The sequence below is a fragment of the Papaver somniferum genome, unplaced genomic scaffold, assembly GCF_003573695.1.
Source record: "Papaver somniferum cultivar HN1 unplaced genomic scaffold, ASM357369v1 unplaced-scaffold_65, whole genome shotgun sequence".
NCBI lineage: Eukaryota > Viridiplantae > Streptophyta > Magnoliopsida > Ranunculales > Papaveraceae > Papaver > Papaver somniferum.
In genome coordinates, this window is record NW_020649304.1 from 2,283,724 (window position 1) to 2,299,680 (window position 15,957).

The following is a 15,957-nucleotide window of genomic DNA, read 5'->3' on the forward strand; positions in this document are numbered from 1 at the left end:
AACTTTTATTACTAGGAAATGTTGTCATACGGTATTTGGATGATAACAAATTAATTATTTACCATATTGGTTATTGGACCAGTTCGATATTTTTCAAATGTACCCATGTGACAGAGGACAAACTTAGTAGAAGTAACAGAGAACAAATTTAGCGTATAGATTTCAGGCCTGGGCTAAAGGTTGAAACGGATTTCTAATTAGTGGGAGTCACTCCTAAATGCATTCAGAATTGGGATCTAATTAAATTTAGCAAAGCCAGCTATTGGCATTCATAACAAAGGTTGAGCCGGGGCCATAGGCCCCGGTAATACCTAGTACTGTTTAAGAAAGTGATTATCACAACATTAATTAACATATGTTATTGGATAAAGAGTATTACATTAACTAGGTGGAAACCTAACAAGCTAAGATCCAACAACATACTACTACATTAATTGAACGAGCACCTAGCTCAGCTGGTCATCCCCGTTTCCCAAAAGTTTCATGCATTTCAGGAGGTCCCAGGTTCGAGCCCTCAATGGCGTAATATTGCACGAATTAACATGAAAGATAGAGTTAGCTTGCCCCCTTGTGACACAATCTCTTCCCCCTAACGTAATTAAATACTACTAATTGCATCCCAAGTTGATAGGGGCATCCACTCTTCATCAGGTAGATGACACACTCAAGACTAATGTTTGCACAATCAGCTAGTAACGGGCTAGGTTTTATCCAAAGTTGGCCCTTTTCCCTCCTCGGGTATCTTACAATAGCTTGACATTTTTGTTTGCGGAGACACCAAGAAACATGGAATCAACTCGTACTCGTTTGATAAGTTGGTGCGCAACGCCATCATCCACTATGATGGTGCAGATACCTTTGGCTTGTAAATGCCGCATCTGTCCCTTGGTGAAAACATTCATCAATGAAAAAATAAACCAACGAAAAAAATATGCTCACAAAATGTAAAATGAGATTCATTTGCTTTCATATTTCTCCTGTATAAATCTTCATTTCTTTCAACTATCAAGTATTTTGAATGCTTCGAGCTGATTCTCAGTTCATCAACACACAAGGTTTTGGTTGTTTTAAAAATATATATGTGCTTTTCAATTTTCATTTACATCAAGCAGATTTAAGAGAGAGGCATAGAGGCACTGACTTTAGCAACAGAACCCGAACAACATTTCGAAGAAAAAACTCCACAAGGCACAAATCAAAACGAAAACCTTTTGAAGCATTCTTCCGTTGTGTCCATTCTCTCCTTTGTACTAAAACCTAATTAAGTTGGCAGTGATTCGTCAAAAATCCTCATATACTTGAACAAATTTGCACACATATTCAGCTCTCTTTTGCCTGCACAAAATGTTAATAAAATGATGTGATGTTATCTGCCATTTTTGTCAATTTCAACAGCTTGATGTAATAACGGCTATAAGTGAAAATTTTAAGAAAGAGATGAGAAGGTAACCTCTGAAGGCATATTATATGTATGCCGAAGATACCACAGATGCTTAGCTATTTCTCTTAGAAGCTGGGTTCCTTCGTCGCCTTTCTGGAGTGAGGGAAGTGTGTGCTTTAAAAATTCTTTGTCAGTCTCAAGGCCTGTCAACTTCTCATGCAGATGAGAAATGGCTTTAGATATGTTGATGTTACTTCCTTCTCCTGCCATCATCATTGGACAAAGGTTGGTATGATATTCTTAATAACTTATAAGGTCAAAAATCTTGATATAACTTATCTTTTTTACCTCTATCTTCGTATTTAAGATTAGACGGCAAAGACTGAATAGCATCATCCAAATCAGGCGACTGAATTTTCTTCTCCAGTATTTTCAACTGATCCATAAGAAAAAGCCTCTCGCCTTCAAAGTCTAACAAGAATGCTTCAGAATTTTCTACCTGTGATGGTCCAGTATCATTCTCGCCTGTCTCCTCGTTGACGTTATAAGAATAGTCATCGCATAGTTGAGTAGACAATTTAACTCCAAAACTCGAATCTTGGTAGCCATCATTAAGTAATGCGCTGTGTCCCTCGCTATCTAATCCTCTATATGACCTCAATTCTGCCTCCAAAACTTTGATTATCTCCTCTCTCTTGTTAAGAAGATCCTTCATGACTTGAAGAGCTTGTTGATCATATTCCGCTTGTTCCTCCATAATCCGTTGGTACTGTAAAGCCTCCAGCTGAATTGCTGCCTTCTCTGCCTGCAACCTTGTAATCATTGCCATGGCTTGATTTGCAGCAACAGCTGAAGAACTTCTTTCTTCATCTAATTCCATGTACATAGCCATCAGAGTCTTTCGGTCCAAACGTACTTGTCTTTTCAAACGATGCAAAACAGTCTCAACATCTGCTTCATTTGTACTAATTCCTTCCACTGATTCAGCAACAGAATCTGCTTTTTCGCCTGGTGATCTGATGGGAATCTTTGGTGGCCATGCTGGGCTAGCTGTACCGGAGTCTAGACCAGTAAATCCATAAAACCTACTTCCCTTGAGAAAGTTAGGGGACTTGCAGGGCTCTTCGTTTAAATCTTCAGCTTCTGGAAGTAATGGAGCAGTTGCAGCTTTCATATCCTCCTTGCCTGTTTTCAAAAAACACCAGTATATCCTTTCAAAACATGAAAACTAGTGTAACAAAATTTTATCAAATTCCATAAGCTCACCTTGACTTTCATGGGTTAAAGCATTAGACCGAAAGTCGTCATCTGGAATCTCTGAATCCGCGTCTGACATAATGTTTAGCTCCGAATACTGAACATGAGAGAGTTCATCAAAGGCACGGGCCTCGTCAGTTTTGACCGAGGCTACTATTCGAGGGGAAGGGGAAGGAGTCGGAGGAAAATCGCCCACATGCGAAACTGATTTCTGAACCAGTTTAGTTGACGATGAAACTTTAACTTCTTGAGGCTGTCCACAACAAGAACACTGGAGAGTGGCGCCTTTTTCGACCTTCAAATACCTCTCATATTCTCCGTTCGGTAAATGTAAATGATCGGTGTCTACACCAAAAAGCCCTTGCATAGGCTTACAACTACCAAACCTTGACTTGTTTCCGGTGTTTGAAGAATGGAGACATCCTTCACACATGAGCCGGATATCTGACATTCTCTGGTGAATGTGACAGAACACCATGGAAGACACTTCTTTCCTATGATCTTCACACATAGAGTCATTGTAGTACAGATTCTTTTTAAGTAACACATGATCGAAGCGTGTGCAGAGGAAACATGGGATTCGTAAATCAAAGAAACGTGCAAATTCGCTAGCGATGAAAGCTATTAAGCCATTGAGAAACAGAACAATTATAATAATCCATTGGAGAATTATATATATCAACAGATGGATCATAAAAAAAAATATGACATATATCAAAAAATGTGGGATTTTTGTGAGCTGCTGTTCTTTCTTCTTGCTTGGATTTCCAAGCTGTTGCTCAACATGTTCGCTAGATGATTTTGATGCCATATTAACAAAAACTATACAATAAGACTCGACATTAGAAAAAATCTACACTTTTTCTTTTGGTTCCTTAATTTCTCTGGTAAGACGCAAAGCACTCAACAATGTACAAGAAGGATGAGATTAGAGATGATAATCTTAGCTGATGAAGGTACTGGACATACAGATCTTGACCTGTTTCTCTCTATTCTTTTCTCTTTCATTTTTTTTTGAGATAGGGAGAGAGAGAAGAGAGAGAGAATGAGAGGGTTGAGTTCCTCTGATTCTCTCCAATCCAAATATTCCAAAAAGTTAGGCACTGTTGTCTTCTTTTGGTTATTATTAGAATTTGAGTTTCTTTTATGAGACCATCACCTGAAATAACGGTCTATCATGCACTTACCTTTTACTTTGTGGTTTGACAAAATCCCTTCTCCCGTCCCAAACAAAACCTATGCTACCAGTCATGTATATCAGTATATGTAGCTGAAATAAACACACAAATGGCAAGCCTCAGAAGGAAAAACAAACGAAAAAAAGGCTACTCAAGCTTTAATCTTCATTTTGCTCTCCAGGCAAGAAAACAAATCAAGTACTTTATAAGTTACTATATCTTGATATTATTCTTGAATGAATCTTCGTAAAAGATGTTCCAAAAATTTGAGATTCGTGGGGTATACATGTTTCAAAGCAAGGACTACTCTGATGGAAAAATAAGTTTACATGAAATTTTGAATATTCCAGACAAAAATATAGCTGTACATTACCTTAGTTCTAGTTGGAGATAGCCTTTGTTCTCAGGATCTAAGACACCCTAACATGTTCTCACATGGCATTCTCACTGAACAACTAACAAAACTCAGCAGTGGGCAGATCAGTTTAACCCGTTCCATGTTTTTCAGTAATTGATTTGGCCCATGCAAACGCGATCATATGTAGCTGGAGGAAGATATCATGATTCTTCCATGGCAAACATGGTGAGTAACTACGGACTAACAATTTAACAGTATACAGAACAATGTCATACAAGAAACGGTTTCTCATATAAAATATGCAAAAGTGAAATGTAAGAGATTCATGTTAAGACAAGTGAATGTAGATAATGAAATGCATAGAAACATCTTCAAACTTGAGCTTTCTCACAAGTAAAAATATTAAAAAAATCCAAAGAAACCTAATATGAGGTTCCTTTGGCAATTGTTGAGAACCGTAAAGAAAAAGATGCCACGGTGAAGTGCACAAATCCTACTGATTGTGAACATTTTTCAATTACAATGGTGATTGTTACAGGAACAGGATTCAATAGGCAAAATGAAAACAAAATCTTACCATTCACATAGCAGAAGTCGCTGGCAACTTAGCTCAAGATGCAGAGAATGATGTGGGATTATACATAGATAGTTGAGCTGCAAATGTTTTCCATGTTCCGATGTGTACTCTTCCCCGAGCCTACTCTTGATGGTTATTAGTATTTTGCTTGCCGAAAACCAGTGGAAATTCATCAAATTGCTCGGAAAATTCATGGGCTTCACAGATGGTCCTCAATGACTGGTAAACCTGGTACATAGATGATCTATCCTTAGGTCTAGAAGCAACACAACTGCAGGCAACCCTCAGAAACTTCATTATCTCATCGTCATGGCCTTTCCCACAGATGGACTTATCAATGGCATCTTTGATTCGACCAGAGCTCAAAAGCTGATTAACCCAATCTATTAAATTGCCCTTAAACCCTTCATCGGCATTACTGATTACAAGTGGCTTCTCTCCAGTTACCAACTCTAAAAGCACTACCCCGAAAGCGAAAACATCTCCTTTCAAAGAAGCAATCATGGTACTCGAATATTCTGGAGCAACATATCCAAATTCTCCAAAATCCCCGTGGTTAAAGGTACTATCACGAGAATCTGGAGAACTCAAAAGCTTAGGTAGTGCGAAATCCGTCACCCGAGCATCAAGTTCTTCATCGAGGAGAATCACATTGCAACTAATGTTTTGGTGAAGAAACGACTCTTGACATCCATGGTGAAGCCAAGCTAGTCCTCTAGCAGCACCAATACCAATTTTCAATCTAGTCGGCCAATCCAATCGACCATGCTGACTATCCAACTCATCACTTCCATGCAATTTTGAAAATAGAGTGCCGTTAGACATATGCTTATAAATCAAAAGCTTCTCATTTTCAACAACGCAAAATCCTAAGAGAGGAACCAAACTTGGATGCCTGAGTTGACCTAATCTATTCATCTCCGATCGAAATTGCTTCTCATTAAGCTTACAATTATTCAAACGTTTAATTGCAAGAGAAGACCCATCAGATAGAACTGCCTTGTAAGAAGTACCAGTTCTAGTCGACATAATAATATGCTGAGAATCAAAGCTATTCGTTGCCAACAAGAAGTCGTTCAATTTAAGCTTTACTAATGGTTTCTGAAACAATGAAACTTGATCGAGTTTGTGGGCTACTAATCTCTCCGTCCAACTACCACTACCACCAGCAGCAACATCTTTACCCGCCACATTCCCTTTTCGACTATTCTTAACAAAAAACCACCAAATTCCAAAACCTAATAATAAAGAAACAACAGCACCAAAAACAGCAGCACAAACCACTATAACAAGACTCTTCTTATTCATACCATTGCAACTAGATCCAATTGGTTCGCCACAGAGTTTATTTCCAGCAAAATCATCAGAACTAAAACTCGAAAACGAAGATGGAATTTCACCAGATAATGCATTATTAGCAACTGATAATTTCTTTAACCTAGTAAGACGAGACAATTCATACGGAATGGAACCAGATAATTGATTATCTTTCAAAATTAAAGTATTTAAATACTTGCAATTACCAAGCTCATTAGGAATCCCACCAGTTAGGTCATTTCCTGATAGATCCAAGTGAACCAGATAAGGTAACCATTGACAGATTTGAGAAGGAATTTCACCAGTTAAACCATTACCAGATAATTCAAGAATCTGTAAACTTTGACAATACTCAAGTGATTCAGGAATTTTCCCTTGTAGATTCATTGATTGAAGTTGTAAACCTAATATTCTGTTTTCCCTTAGATTCCAACATTGCACCCCAACAAATGTGCAAATATAACCTTGCGAAACATTTGAGAAAACCCATGTATCTAACTTCTGTTGAGGATCTGTGAGTGTTTCTTTTGTTCCTTGTAAACATTTTGAATCATCTTCTTGCTGAGCTTCAACAAATGAGGCACTAACAATAACTAAGAAAACAGATATCAAAACAATTAGGCCAAAACCTCCTCTCTCTATTCTACTTGATTCGTTCATGGTTGAAACTCAAAAACTGCTTGAATGGAGTTCTTTCTTCTGTAATGTGGTAGATATATGTATATATAGAGAGAGATTGGAATTTTAATTTCTGGTTCTGTGATGAGTATTGAAAATGGTGAAACTTCTAAACAGGGAAGAAGCCATTGACCTGAGAGGAGGAGAGTGAGAGAGGGTTCTTCAGTGGGAGTGTTGGATTTCTGATTTTTTGGGGGGATCTTAGATGGAAATGGTTTAGAAATGGTTGTGGTTCTGATAATTACATATTTGATTCAAGTGGAAATTTAAAACATTTTAAAGATTTACTGTATTTAAGCGCACTCTGCAAGTGAAAGTATATAGTGGTGTTAATAATGACAGTTAAGTGGAAAATTACTTCAGATTTGGTAAGTTATACAAGGGGTAAGACTTTAGCTAAGGGGTGGCTCAGTTCAGTATTTCTTGTTCCGCTTGTAAGCCTATTTTAAGGGATGTTTTGGACAGTCTAGGCAAAAGATTTTTTCAAAAAACACCATGCAGGAAGCCGACAAGATTTTAGACAAACTTCTCCAAGCTTAGGTATACAAGCGGAAAACATAACTCTGATACGGATTACATAACTCCAATCTTCAGCAAAGAATCTGAAATCTAGTATTTTGTCGAATGTTTTGGATGAAAATAAACTTGTAAACCTATTATACTTTTTCAATGGTCTTCAATATCGGAGAAGAGAAGGAAAAAAAAACTTTGTCTTGCGCTCCAAATTGTTTTATTTTTTTAACGAATCACTTTGAACTACATCACGGGTAGAAAAATAAACAATTCTAAAAATTTTGCAATCCCATTGATAAATGGATGGATGAGTAACCTGGGTTTCTTTCACTCAACCAAATTCTGTTGTGCAGTCTCGATCACTTATGAACTCTGCTGTTTTTTCGTCGTCTTTTGAAAGTGTTTCTTTTGATGCTGATGGACTTATACATGACAGAAAAGGGAAAAAAGCTAGGAAAGTGTTTGAATCTGTTTATCTTGGTTCTAGTTCAGTATCGTCTTCTTATGCAATGATGCCTACTCCTCGTTGGCCACCAATTACTTCAGTGCCTGCTTTTACTCCACCTGCTGAGGTTTCTTTCAATACGGGTAGTTTAGGTCTTACTACTAGCCAGGGTAATTCTGATGCTAACATGTATTGGTCCACTTCATGTACTGCTTATGCTCAGTCTGTCTTCACTTCTGCTGGCTTCATTTTCAACTCTGCCTCAGAAATGAACTACTCCTCAGAAGTATTTTTGCACTCAAGTCAGGATAATGGATGTGCTTTCAATGCTGATCAGAATGAAGAATTCAAGGAAGAGTTAGTGCTTGAACCTGTACCTTTAGCTTCACTTCCACCTGAACCTGTTGTTACTGATGAAGAGTTTGAAAAAGAAATTGATCTCATGATTATGGACTCTGACTCTATGGATGCGGAACCTCCTGCAGCTCATGACCCTGTAAGTTATCTTATATCGTTCCCTTTTTTATCTTCTTGTCTTTTCGATATCCTGTTAGTTAAGTCTTTACAACTCTTTAGTCCCCTCTCCCTGCTTTTCTTTTAGTTTCTTTCATTGTTTGTTTGCCTTGACCATCTTGTGCTGCTCGATTACATTTTTCTTAAAATGAAATTCTTCATAAGTGATTGTCTCCAACTGGTTGAGTTTGTAAATGGAGGCAGTTCAAACATTGATTGGAGAAGTTGTGACCTTCTTGATCAGTGTCGGAATTTATGTTCTTGCTCAGTGTCGTCTAAAGTTATGTATATTAACCGTGTGAAAAACCTTCTAGCATACCGACTTGCACGTCGGGCTAGAAAACTTAGTCTTAAGGGTCTTTGGGTCTCCTATCCTACTTTTCTCAGTTCTCTTGTTAGGAAGGAAAACTTGAACGATGTTTGTAACTCTTTTCTTTGTTAATTCCATGGTGTTTTTCTTAGCAAAAAAAAAAGAGTAACCTGGGTTATGGGAAGCACTGACACTGATACGAGACATAGACACGACACGGACACATGGATCGGAAAAATTCAAAATCATTAGGACACGAACACGTTTATATATGTATATATTAACTAAATAAATTTTATATACGATGATCATAGTATATCAAATACATCATTCACGCAAATACAAGAAAAAACTCAATTTTATGCCGTTAAATTAGCCTACCGATCGAAAATTAATCATTATACTAATTTCCCTAATACAATATATTACCGAGAAAATAAAACACAGTATAAATTTCTACACGTACGTCGTGTCGGTGTCCAAACGCGGACACGGTGCTTCACAGCCTGGGTTCCAAATTTGAAAAACAATGTGCAGGGTTGTACTACAATTAGGTACCATTCTGAATCAAACCCGCCCTTTAGCTGAAATGGTTCTCCGGATAGCACCCATGCCCAGTTCAGTTATAGTGATGTAAAATAATAGGTAGATTTTGTGATATATTTACTAAATATACCATCAATCATTTCATTTAAATAAATACAGTACTACTGTTACTTGTACAAAGCAGTAGTAGTGGACAGTGGAAGTAAGACAAAACGGTCAAAGCTTTGAGTTGGCGGAAAAACTGTATATTTCTATTTGGTGTTACTCGAAGGAATGGACAGGGACAGCTAACTTCTCAGTGGGAAGTTATAAGATACTCCCGGTGTTGGTTTATTTTAACCAACTCCCATGTTTCTTCTGCTGTCACGTGTTTCGTAGCTATTGTAATTTTTTTTTGAAAATTAATAAAAAGAAATGGGCCAATTACAGAATAATCATACTTTTTGTAATTCGTTCACAAAATGACCATACTTTTGTATTTCGATTACAAAATGGTCACACTTCCATCCGATTTAACATTTTTGAATAGAACGGTGTTAACTTTTCCCATAATACCCTCCTCCAAAATACCTTCTTCATTTAATAAATTGGTTGATGTGGTGGTGATGAAGCGGTGGTGGTGGTGGTGGTGGTGGTGGTGGAAGCTTAAGAATCTTCACTAAACCCCAGAGGGGAAGCGATGAACTCTTTGGCTGAATGCGGTGTAACGATCCTGAATGCGTTCTAACTATCCTGAATGCGTTCTAACGAACCTGAATGCGATGTAACGATATGTAAGCGGCGGCACCACCACTTACAAATAGCACCACCACCGTCAAAAAACTATAATGAAGTAGAATTTGAAGTTATGTATGGAAGGATATGTAGGTAATTTCATTATCATATTTAACTGTGAGTCACCACTTAACTCTCTATTTAACGGATGTATGATCATTTTGTTAATAGTTTGTAACAGTATGACTACTTTGTAAATCGGGTCTTAATAGTATGACTGTTTTGCAATTTTTCCAAAAGAAATTAGTACATAGGAATTTCCAAAATGTTGGTTTCCCTTGTCTCTGTTGGGCGACTTGAGATATTGTTTTCTACCAACATATTGTTCTTCCTGACTTCAACATTAGATAAAGCAAAAGAGTTTGAAAAATTTAAATCAGCACAAAGAAAAAAATTAAGAAAAACTTTGCAACCACTGTTGCTTGTGAATCTGTCTTTTCCTTCCTTCTTTTGCTAGGGTATCGGCTACTGCATTGCATCTTCTATTCTTGTAAGTAAGACCCAAAAAATGATGACATGAATGCAAGATTTTCATTGCTTTTTCTACCAGTGCCTTGTTCCTCCGAAAAATATTGCTTGTTTTGCCTTGAGCATAGAGTATCAATCTCTGACAGTCACTTTCCACCCATAAGTCGTTGAAGTTCATACTCTTAGCCCACTTTGGTGCTTCCAGCAGATTCAAAGCTTCTGCTTCTTCTGCAGATGAAGCATGAAAGGTCCCAGCTCTGGCTTGACTAGCAATTCATGTATCAACACGAAAGATTAAACCATAACCAGCAGAGTTTAAAGCATCAAAATTTAGTTTAAATTGATTTGGAGGCTGTTTTGTCCATCCTTGGTCTATGTGAAATGCATGTATAGATGAGTTAGAGGAACTATTGACTACTTGGGCTATATTTTCATCTGAAGGTGATTTCAATGGGAACCAAAAACCTAGATGTCTTTGTACTGCTAGGGCTAGCTGCACACTTGCGCTAGATTTGGATTGGAAAACCCTAAGGCATATTTCCTTCCAAATCAACCAACATTTAGTTGCCATTAGCAACATTTGGTTTCCTTCCAAATCCAATCAACATACATATTTGCAAAAGAGAAATTAACAACATTATTATGGTTCAAACCTACTAGAGGAGGTAACATGGATACTGTTTTTGCATATGGGCACTCGAAGAAAAGATGCTTAAGAGATTCAAACTCATGATTACAGAAAACACAGTTCAACTCTATATCTTTCATGTATTGACCTAATTTTTTCCTAACATGCAAAATATCGTGGATACATTTTCATAAGAATTTTTTTAATCTCTGCGAGACAGAAAGCTTTCCAGAAAGAAACATTATCTAACTTGTTATCATCTACAAATGGATTTTTGAGTTTTTTGTACATGGATTTAACAGAAAAGTTTATGTTATTTGTTAATAACTATCTAAGTTTGTCATGTTTCAAGTTATTTTGGCTATTTGTGAATATTCGAATGTTTAAAATCATTTCAGTAATATCTCTTGGGAAGTTATTTCTAACCTTTTGTTCATTCCACTTCTGTGTTTTTAAGTTAATTAGCTCAGAAACAAGTGTTAAAGAATTTAATTTGCTACCACAATAAGTTAAGAGATTATCTTTCATACCTGGTATCCATTTATCTGTCCAAACATTTATTGACTTACCATCACCTACCTCCCAGCAACTGAATTTATGAATTAGAGAGACACCCTGTAATATATATCTCCAAGTCCAAGAGGTATTATAATTTTTTTTAGCATGAAAAATAGTTGAATTGTTAAAGTATTTTCTTTTAAGAACAGTGCCCAGAAGTGTATTCTATTGGGTTGCTAATATCCAAGTAAGTTCAACAATCATGGCTTGGTTCATCAAATCCGCATCTTTGAAACCTAACCCCCCTAATTCCATTGGCTCGCAAAGGAATTACCAACCAATTGGACAAAAAACCTTTGTGATGATTTTCTTTTCCCCACCAAAAATCTCGTTGGATGGCATTAATTTTGTTTGTAATTTTCTTTGGTAAAGAAAAACAACCCATCTGATAGATGGGCATACTAGATAAAAAAGATTTTATCAGAACCATCGTACTAGCATGAACCATAGATGTACCTATTGATGGTGGTTTTTAGCTTAGGGTTAAAATCGTAAAACCATACATCTGACATGATGTCACTATGACCACTAGCGCATTTATTGAATCAATCAGCATGCCTACGTAAGAATTACCAGGGTACCCTTTTTTTATACATGTGTCATGATCCACGGCAGAACCCTTAGTATTGACCGACATCATCTTCGTACATACCAAACCTTAATTCTCACGCCACCGTGCCAATGGCAAACCATGCCAGCCACGTCTCCGCGCCAAGGCATGCCAACCATGCCAGCCGCACCACCGTGCCAATGGCAAACCATGTCATCCACGTATCCGCGCCAAGGCATGCCAACCATGCCAGCCGCACCACCGTGTCAATGGAAAACCATGCCATCCACGTTTCCGCGCCAAGGCATGCCAACCATGCCAGTCGCACCACCGTGCCAATGGAAAACCATGCCAGCCACGTCTCCGCGCCAAGGCATGCCAACCATTCCAGCCGCACCACCATGCCAATGCCAAACCATGCCAGCCATGTATCCGCGCCAAGGCATGCCAACCATGCCAGCCGCACCACCGTGCCAATGGAAAACCATGCCAGCCACGTCTCCACGCCAAGGCATGCCAACCATGCCAGCCGCATCACCGTGCCAATGGAAAACCATGCCAGCCACGTCTCCGCGCCAAGGCATGCCAACCATGCCAGCCGCACCACCGTGCCAATGACAAACCATGCCAACCACGTCTCCGTGCCAAGGCATGCCAACCATGCCAGCCGCACCACCGTGCCAATGGAAAACCATGCCAGCCACGTCTCCGCGCCAAGGCATGCCAACCATGCTAGCCGCACCACCGTTCCAATGGAAAACCATACCAGCCACGTTACCATGCCTGCCTTCTCTTCACGGCTGCTAAAACGAAGGCGTGCGACAATCAACGGTCACCCTTCCATCTTAGATGCAAATCTTAGCCGTCCAAGGTCACCAACCAACCCATGGTAACCTTTGGCCCAACGCCAAAACCCTAGTTTGGCAGCGCCTAAACCGCGCCAAGGCATGCCGACCATGCCACATGTGCCAATGGCATGCCGCGCCTAAGCCATGCCATGCCGGCCTTCCCTTTGCTCCTACCAAAACGAAGGCGTACGACAATCAACGTCCATCCTTCCATCTATGATGCAAATCTTAGCCGTCCAAGGTCGCCAACCAACGCATGGTAACCTTTGGCCCAACGCCAAAACCTTAGTTTTGGCTACGTCCAAACCGCGCCAAAGGCATGCCGACCATGCCACATGTGCCAATGGCATGCCATGCAAGCCACCTTGCCGCGCCATACCATGCCGGCCTTCCCTTTGCGGCTACCAAAAGAAAGGCTTGCGACGATCAACGACCATCCTTCCATCTAAGATGCAAATCTTAGCCGTCCAAGGTCGCTAAGCAATGCATGGTAACCTTTGGCCCAACGCCAAAACCCTAATTTTTGCCACGCCCAAACCGCGCCAAGGCATGTCGACCATGCCACATGTGCCAATGGCATGCCATGCTAGCCACTTTGCCGCACCCAAGCTATACCATGCCGGTCTTCCCTTTACGGATTCCAAAACGAAGGCCTGCAACAATCAACGGCCACTTTTCCATCTAAGATGCAGATCTTAGCCGTCCAAGGTTACCAGCTAGCGCATGGAAACCTTTGGCCTGATGCCAAGCCCTAGCCGCGCCCAAACAAATCCAAAACCTAACTTTGGCCGCGCCTAAACTAGGCCATATTAAAGCCATACCGGCCATGCTTTCATGTCACTGGCTACCAAACGAAGGGTTGCAGTAATCAACGGCTACCCTTCCTCTCAAGATGCAAAATCTCGACCGTCGAAGGTCACCACCAAGCCGGCAAGTCTCCCAAGCTCAACTTTCCAAACAACAACAACATGCTACATGTTTTCCACCAAAACACTCGAGACATCAACACATGTCACAAACTGGGGGATGCTCATTGGGTATTGGTTTGGCGGTTTACAGCGTGCGGCGTGTACTACGCCCGTTATAAGACAGTGTCATAAGGATGAGGCGGTTAGTAAATACATGGAGTAATGGTGAAATGCTTTCTTTTATGGAACATCAATTCCAGGCGTTACCGGTTACCACCTCCTCCAATTTACTCACCCGTTTTCCATTTCTTAATGAGACCAGAGTACGTTTCACTTCGACTTGTATAAATAGGCCTTACCTATTTCTACCAAACAAGAAGTTCAGGAGGGAGAATACAACACTCAGAAAACATTTGCTAGCTTTTCATATGTTAGCTTCCCACTTTCTGATACAAGTCGTGAAACAACTACTCTTCCAGAATCAACTATTCTGGTCTCAACACTCTCTTCGCTTCCCTCCCCAAAACCAACCCTTCTCCTTCACTTTGTGACCGAAGCAAGTCTGGAACGGTCATTTCTTAGTTTAGGACGGATTTGTACATATTGATCTATCGAATCTAAAGTACTCCCTTGCAGTACATTGTTTAGGGTTTAAACTCGTTTCTCACCCACACACCCGAAATTACCAAAATCAGCAGAAACCGTTTTCACCCTCAAATAATTGGCGACCACAGTGGGAGATTGATCTTTCGGTTATAATGTCAATTTTCAATCATCGATCTCATACTTCGACCCAGATGTCAGGACGGTAGCGGAAAACGATCCGCTCAGGGATCGACGACTCAGCTACCAGACGGCCCGATACGATCCGCTCAGGGATCGATGACTCAGTTACCAGACGATCTGATTACCAGTCATGACACCGCAACGGGCGACTGGGGACTTCCCAAAGGTTAAAAGCAAACGATCCGCCCAGGGATCGACGACTCGATTATCAAGTGACTCAGGGACGACTGGGGACTTTCCACAATCGCGGTGCTTCCCACAAAACTCAGACTTGCACCTGACTCATTTTTCGTTAGCAGATCCAAAAAACCGAGTAAGTCTTGCCTAGACAAAATACATGGTTTACTGTTTCAAGTTTTCACGGGAATGATAAAACCGATAGCCATGTTATGCTTCATCCCATGTCATCTACCGACACGCAACGTTCACGATTCCATATCTTCCCTGGGATATTTGTGTCAATTACAATCATAACCAAAAACGACATCATCCTAAAACAGTTCATCCCGAATAATAATCCAAAACCCTCATTGGTAACACTTGTCTATCAACCCAACAATCCAGAAAATCAAACCATGAACCAGGCGCTTTGTTTGACTTACAAAAAAGAAAAGAAAAGGAAAACCCTAACGCCCGGTTCTTCGTGGAATCAGTCACCTACCCGTACGTACCCACTTTGCATAATAATGATTACCCGTCACTATTCATGAGGTAGCCGACGTTACTACGGTGATATTCGAAGAGGAATTATTTATGATGAATTGTTTCTACAAGTTTATGGAAGGCATACCTATGGCTAGGGTTTTCACCAACACAAGAAAAAAAAGAAAACAAATTGAAAGAGAAACGCTGGAGTACATACCTGGAATATGCTTTCCCACTTTATTGCTATCGCACCACGCCAAGCCAGCACCATGCCAAGTTAGCGCCTTTCCAAGCCAGCGTCCACTCCAAGCCAGCGCCCACGCCAAGCCAGTGCCCATTCCAAACCGATCTAGCGCTAACAGCTTGCATCTTTCCAGCGCCAGCAACTTGCATCCCTTCCAGCGCTGACGGCTTGCATCCATCTAGCGCTAACAACTTCCATCTTTCCAGCGCTGACGGCTTGCATCCCTTCCAGCGCTGACGGCTTGCATCCATCTAGCGCTAAAAACTTGCATCTTTCCAGCGCCATCAACTTGATCCTCTTCCAGCGCTGACAGCTTGCATCCTTCCAGCGCTAACAACTTGCATCTTCCTGATGGTATTTCAAAAGTGATTGTAGTTGTAGTGGTAAAACTGGGTCTTTTCAGACTTGTGAAGAAAACAATTTTTTTAGATTTAATTTAAAAAGGAAAATAAATAAAATAATTCAATTTTAGAGA

General features: G+C 40.0%; 2 protein-coding genes across 3 annotated transcripts; both read right to left on the reverse strand.

Annotated features, from left to right (window-relative positions):
- Window positions 1-932: 932 nt before the first annotated feature.
- Window positions 933-3,730, reverse strand: LOC113343766 (probable myosin-binding protein 5). Of its 2 annotated transcripts, none has more exons than XM_026587899.1 (4): window positions 2,648-3,730; window positions 1,736-2,566; window positions 1,451-1,644; window positions 933-1,335 (listed from the first exon to the last, which is right to left on the reverse strand). In XM_026587899.1, exons 1-4 carry the CDS (start codon window positions 3,447-3,449, stop codon window positions 1,321-1,323), a joined length of 1,842 nt encoding a protein of 613 aa, XP_026443684.1. In that variant the 5' UTR covers window positions 3,450-3,730; the 3' UTR covers window positions 933-1,320. The 2 variants fall into 2 exon arrangements, with proteins under 2 accessions (XP_026443684.1, XP_026443683.1); XM_026587898.1 differs by having other exon boundaries at window positions 1,730-2,566; window positions 2,648-3,728.
- A 716-nt stretch (window positions 3,731-4,446) lies between these two features.
- Window positions 4,447-7,007, reverse strand: LOC113343749 (probable inactive receptor kinase At1g27190). Its single transcript, XM_026587883.1, has one exon. It carries the CDS (start codon window positions 6,726-6,728, stop codon window positions 4,872-4,874), a length of 1,857 nt encoding a protein of 618 aa, XP_026443668.1. The 5' UTR covers window positions 6,729-7,007; the 3' UTR covers window positions 4,447-4,871.
- Window positions 7,008-15,957: the final 8,950 nt, after the last annotated feature.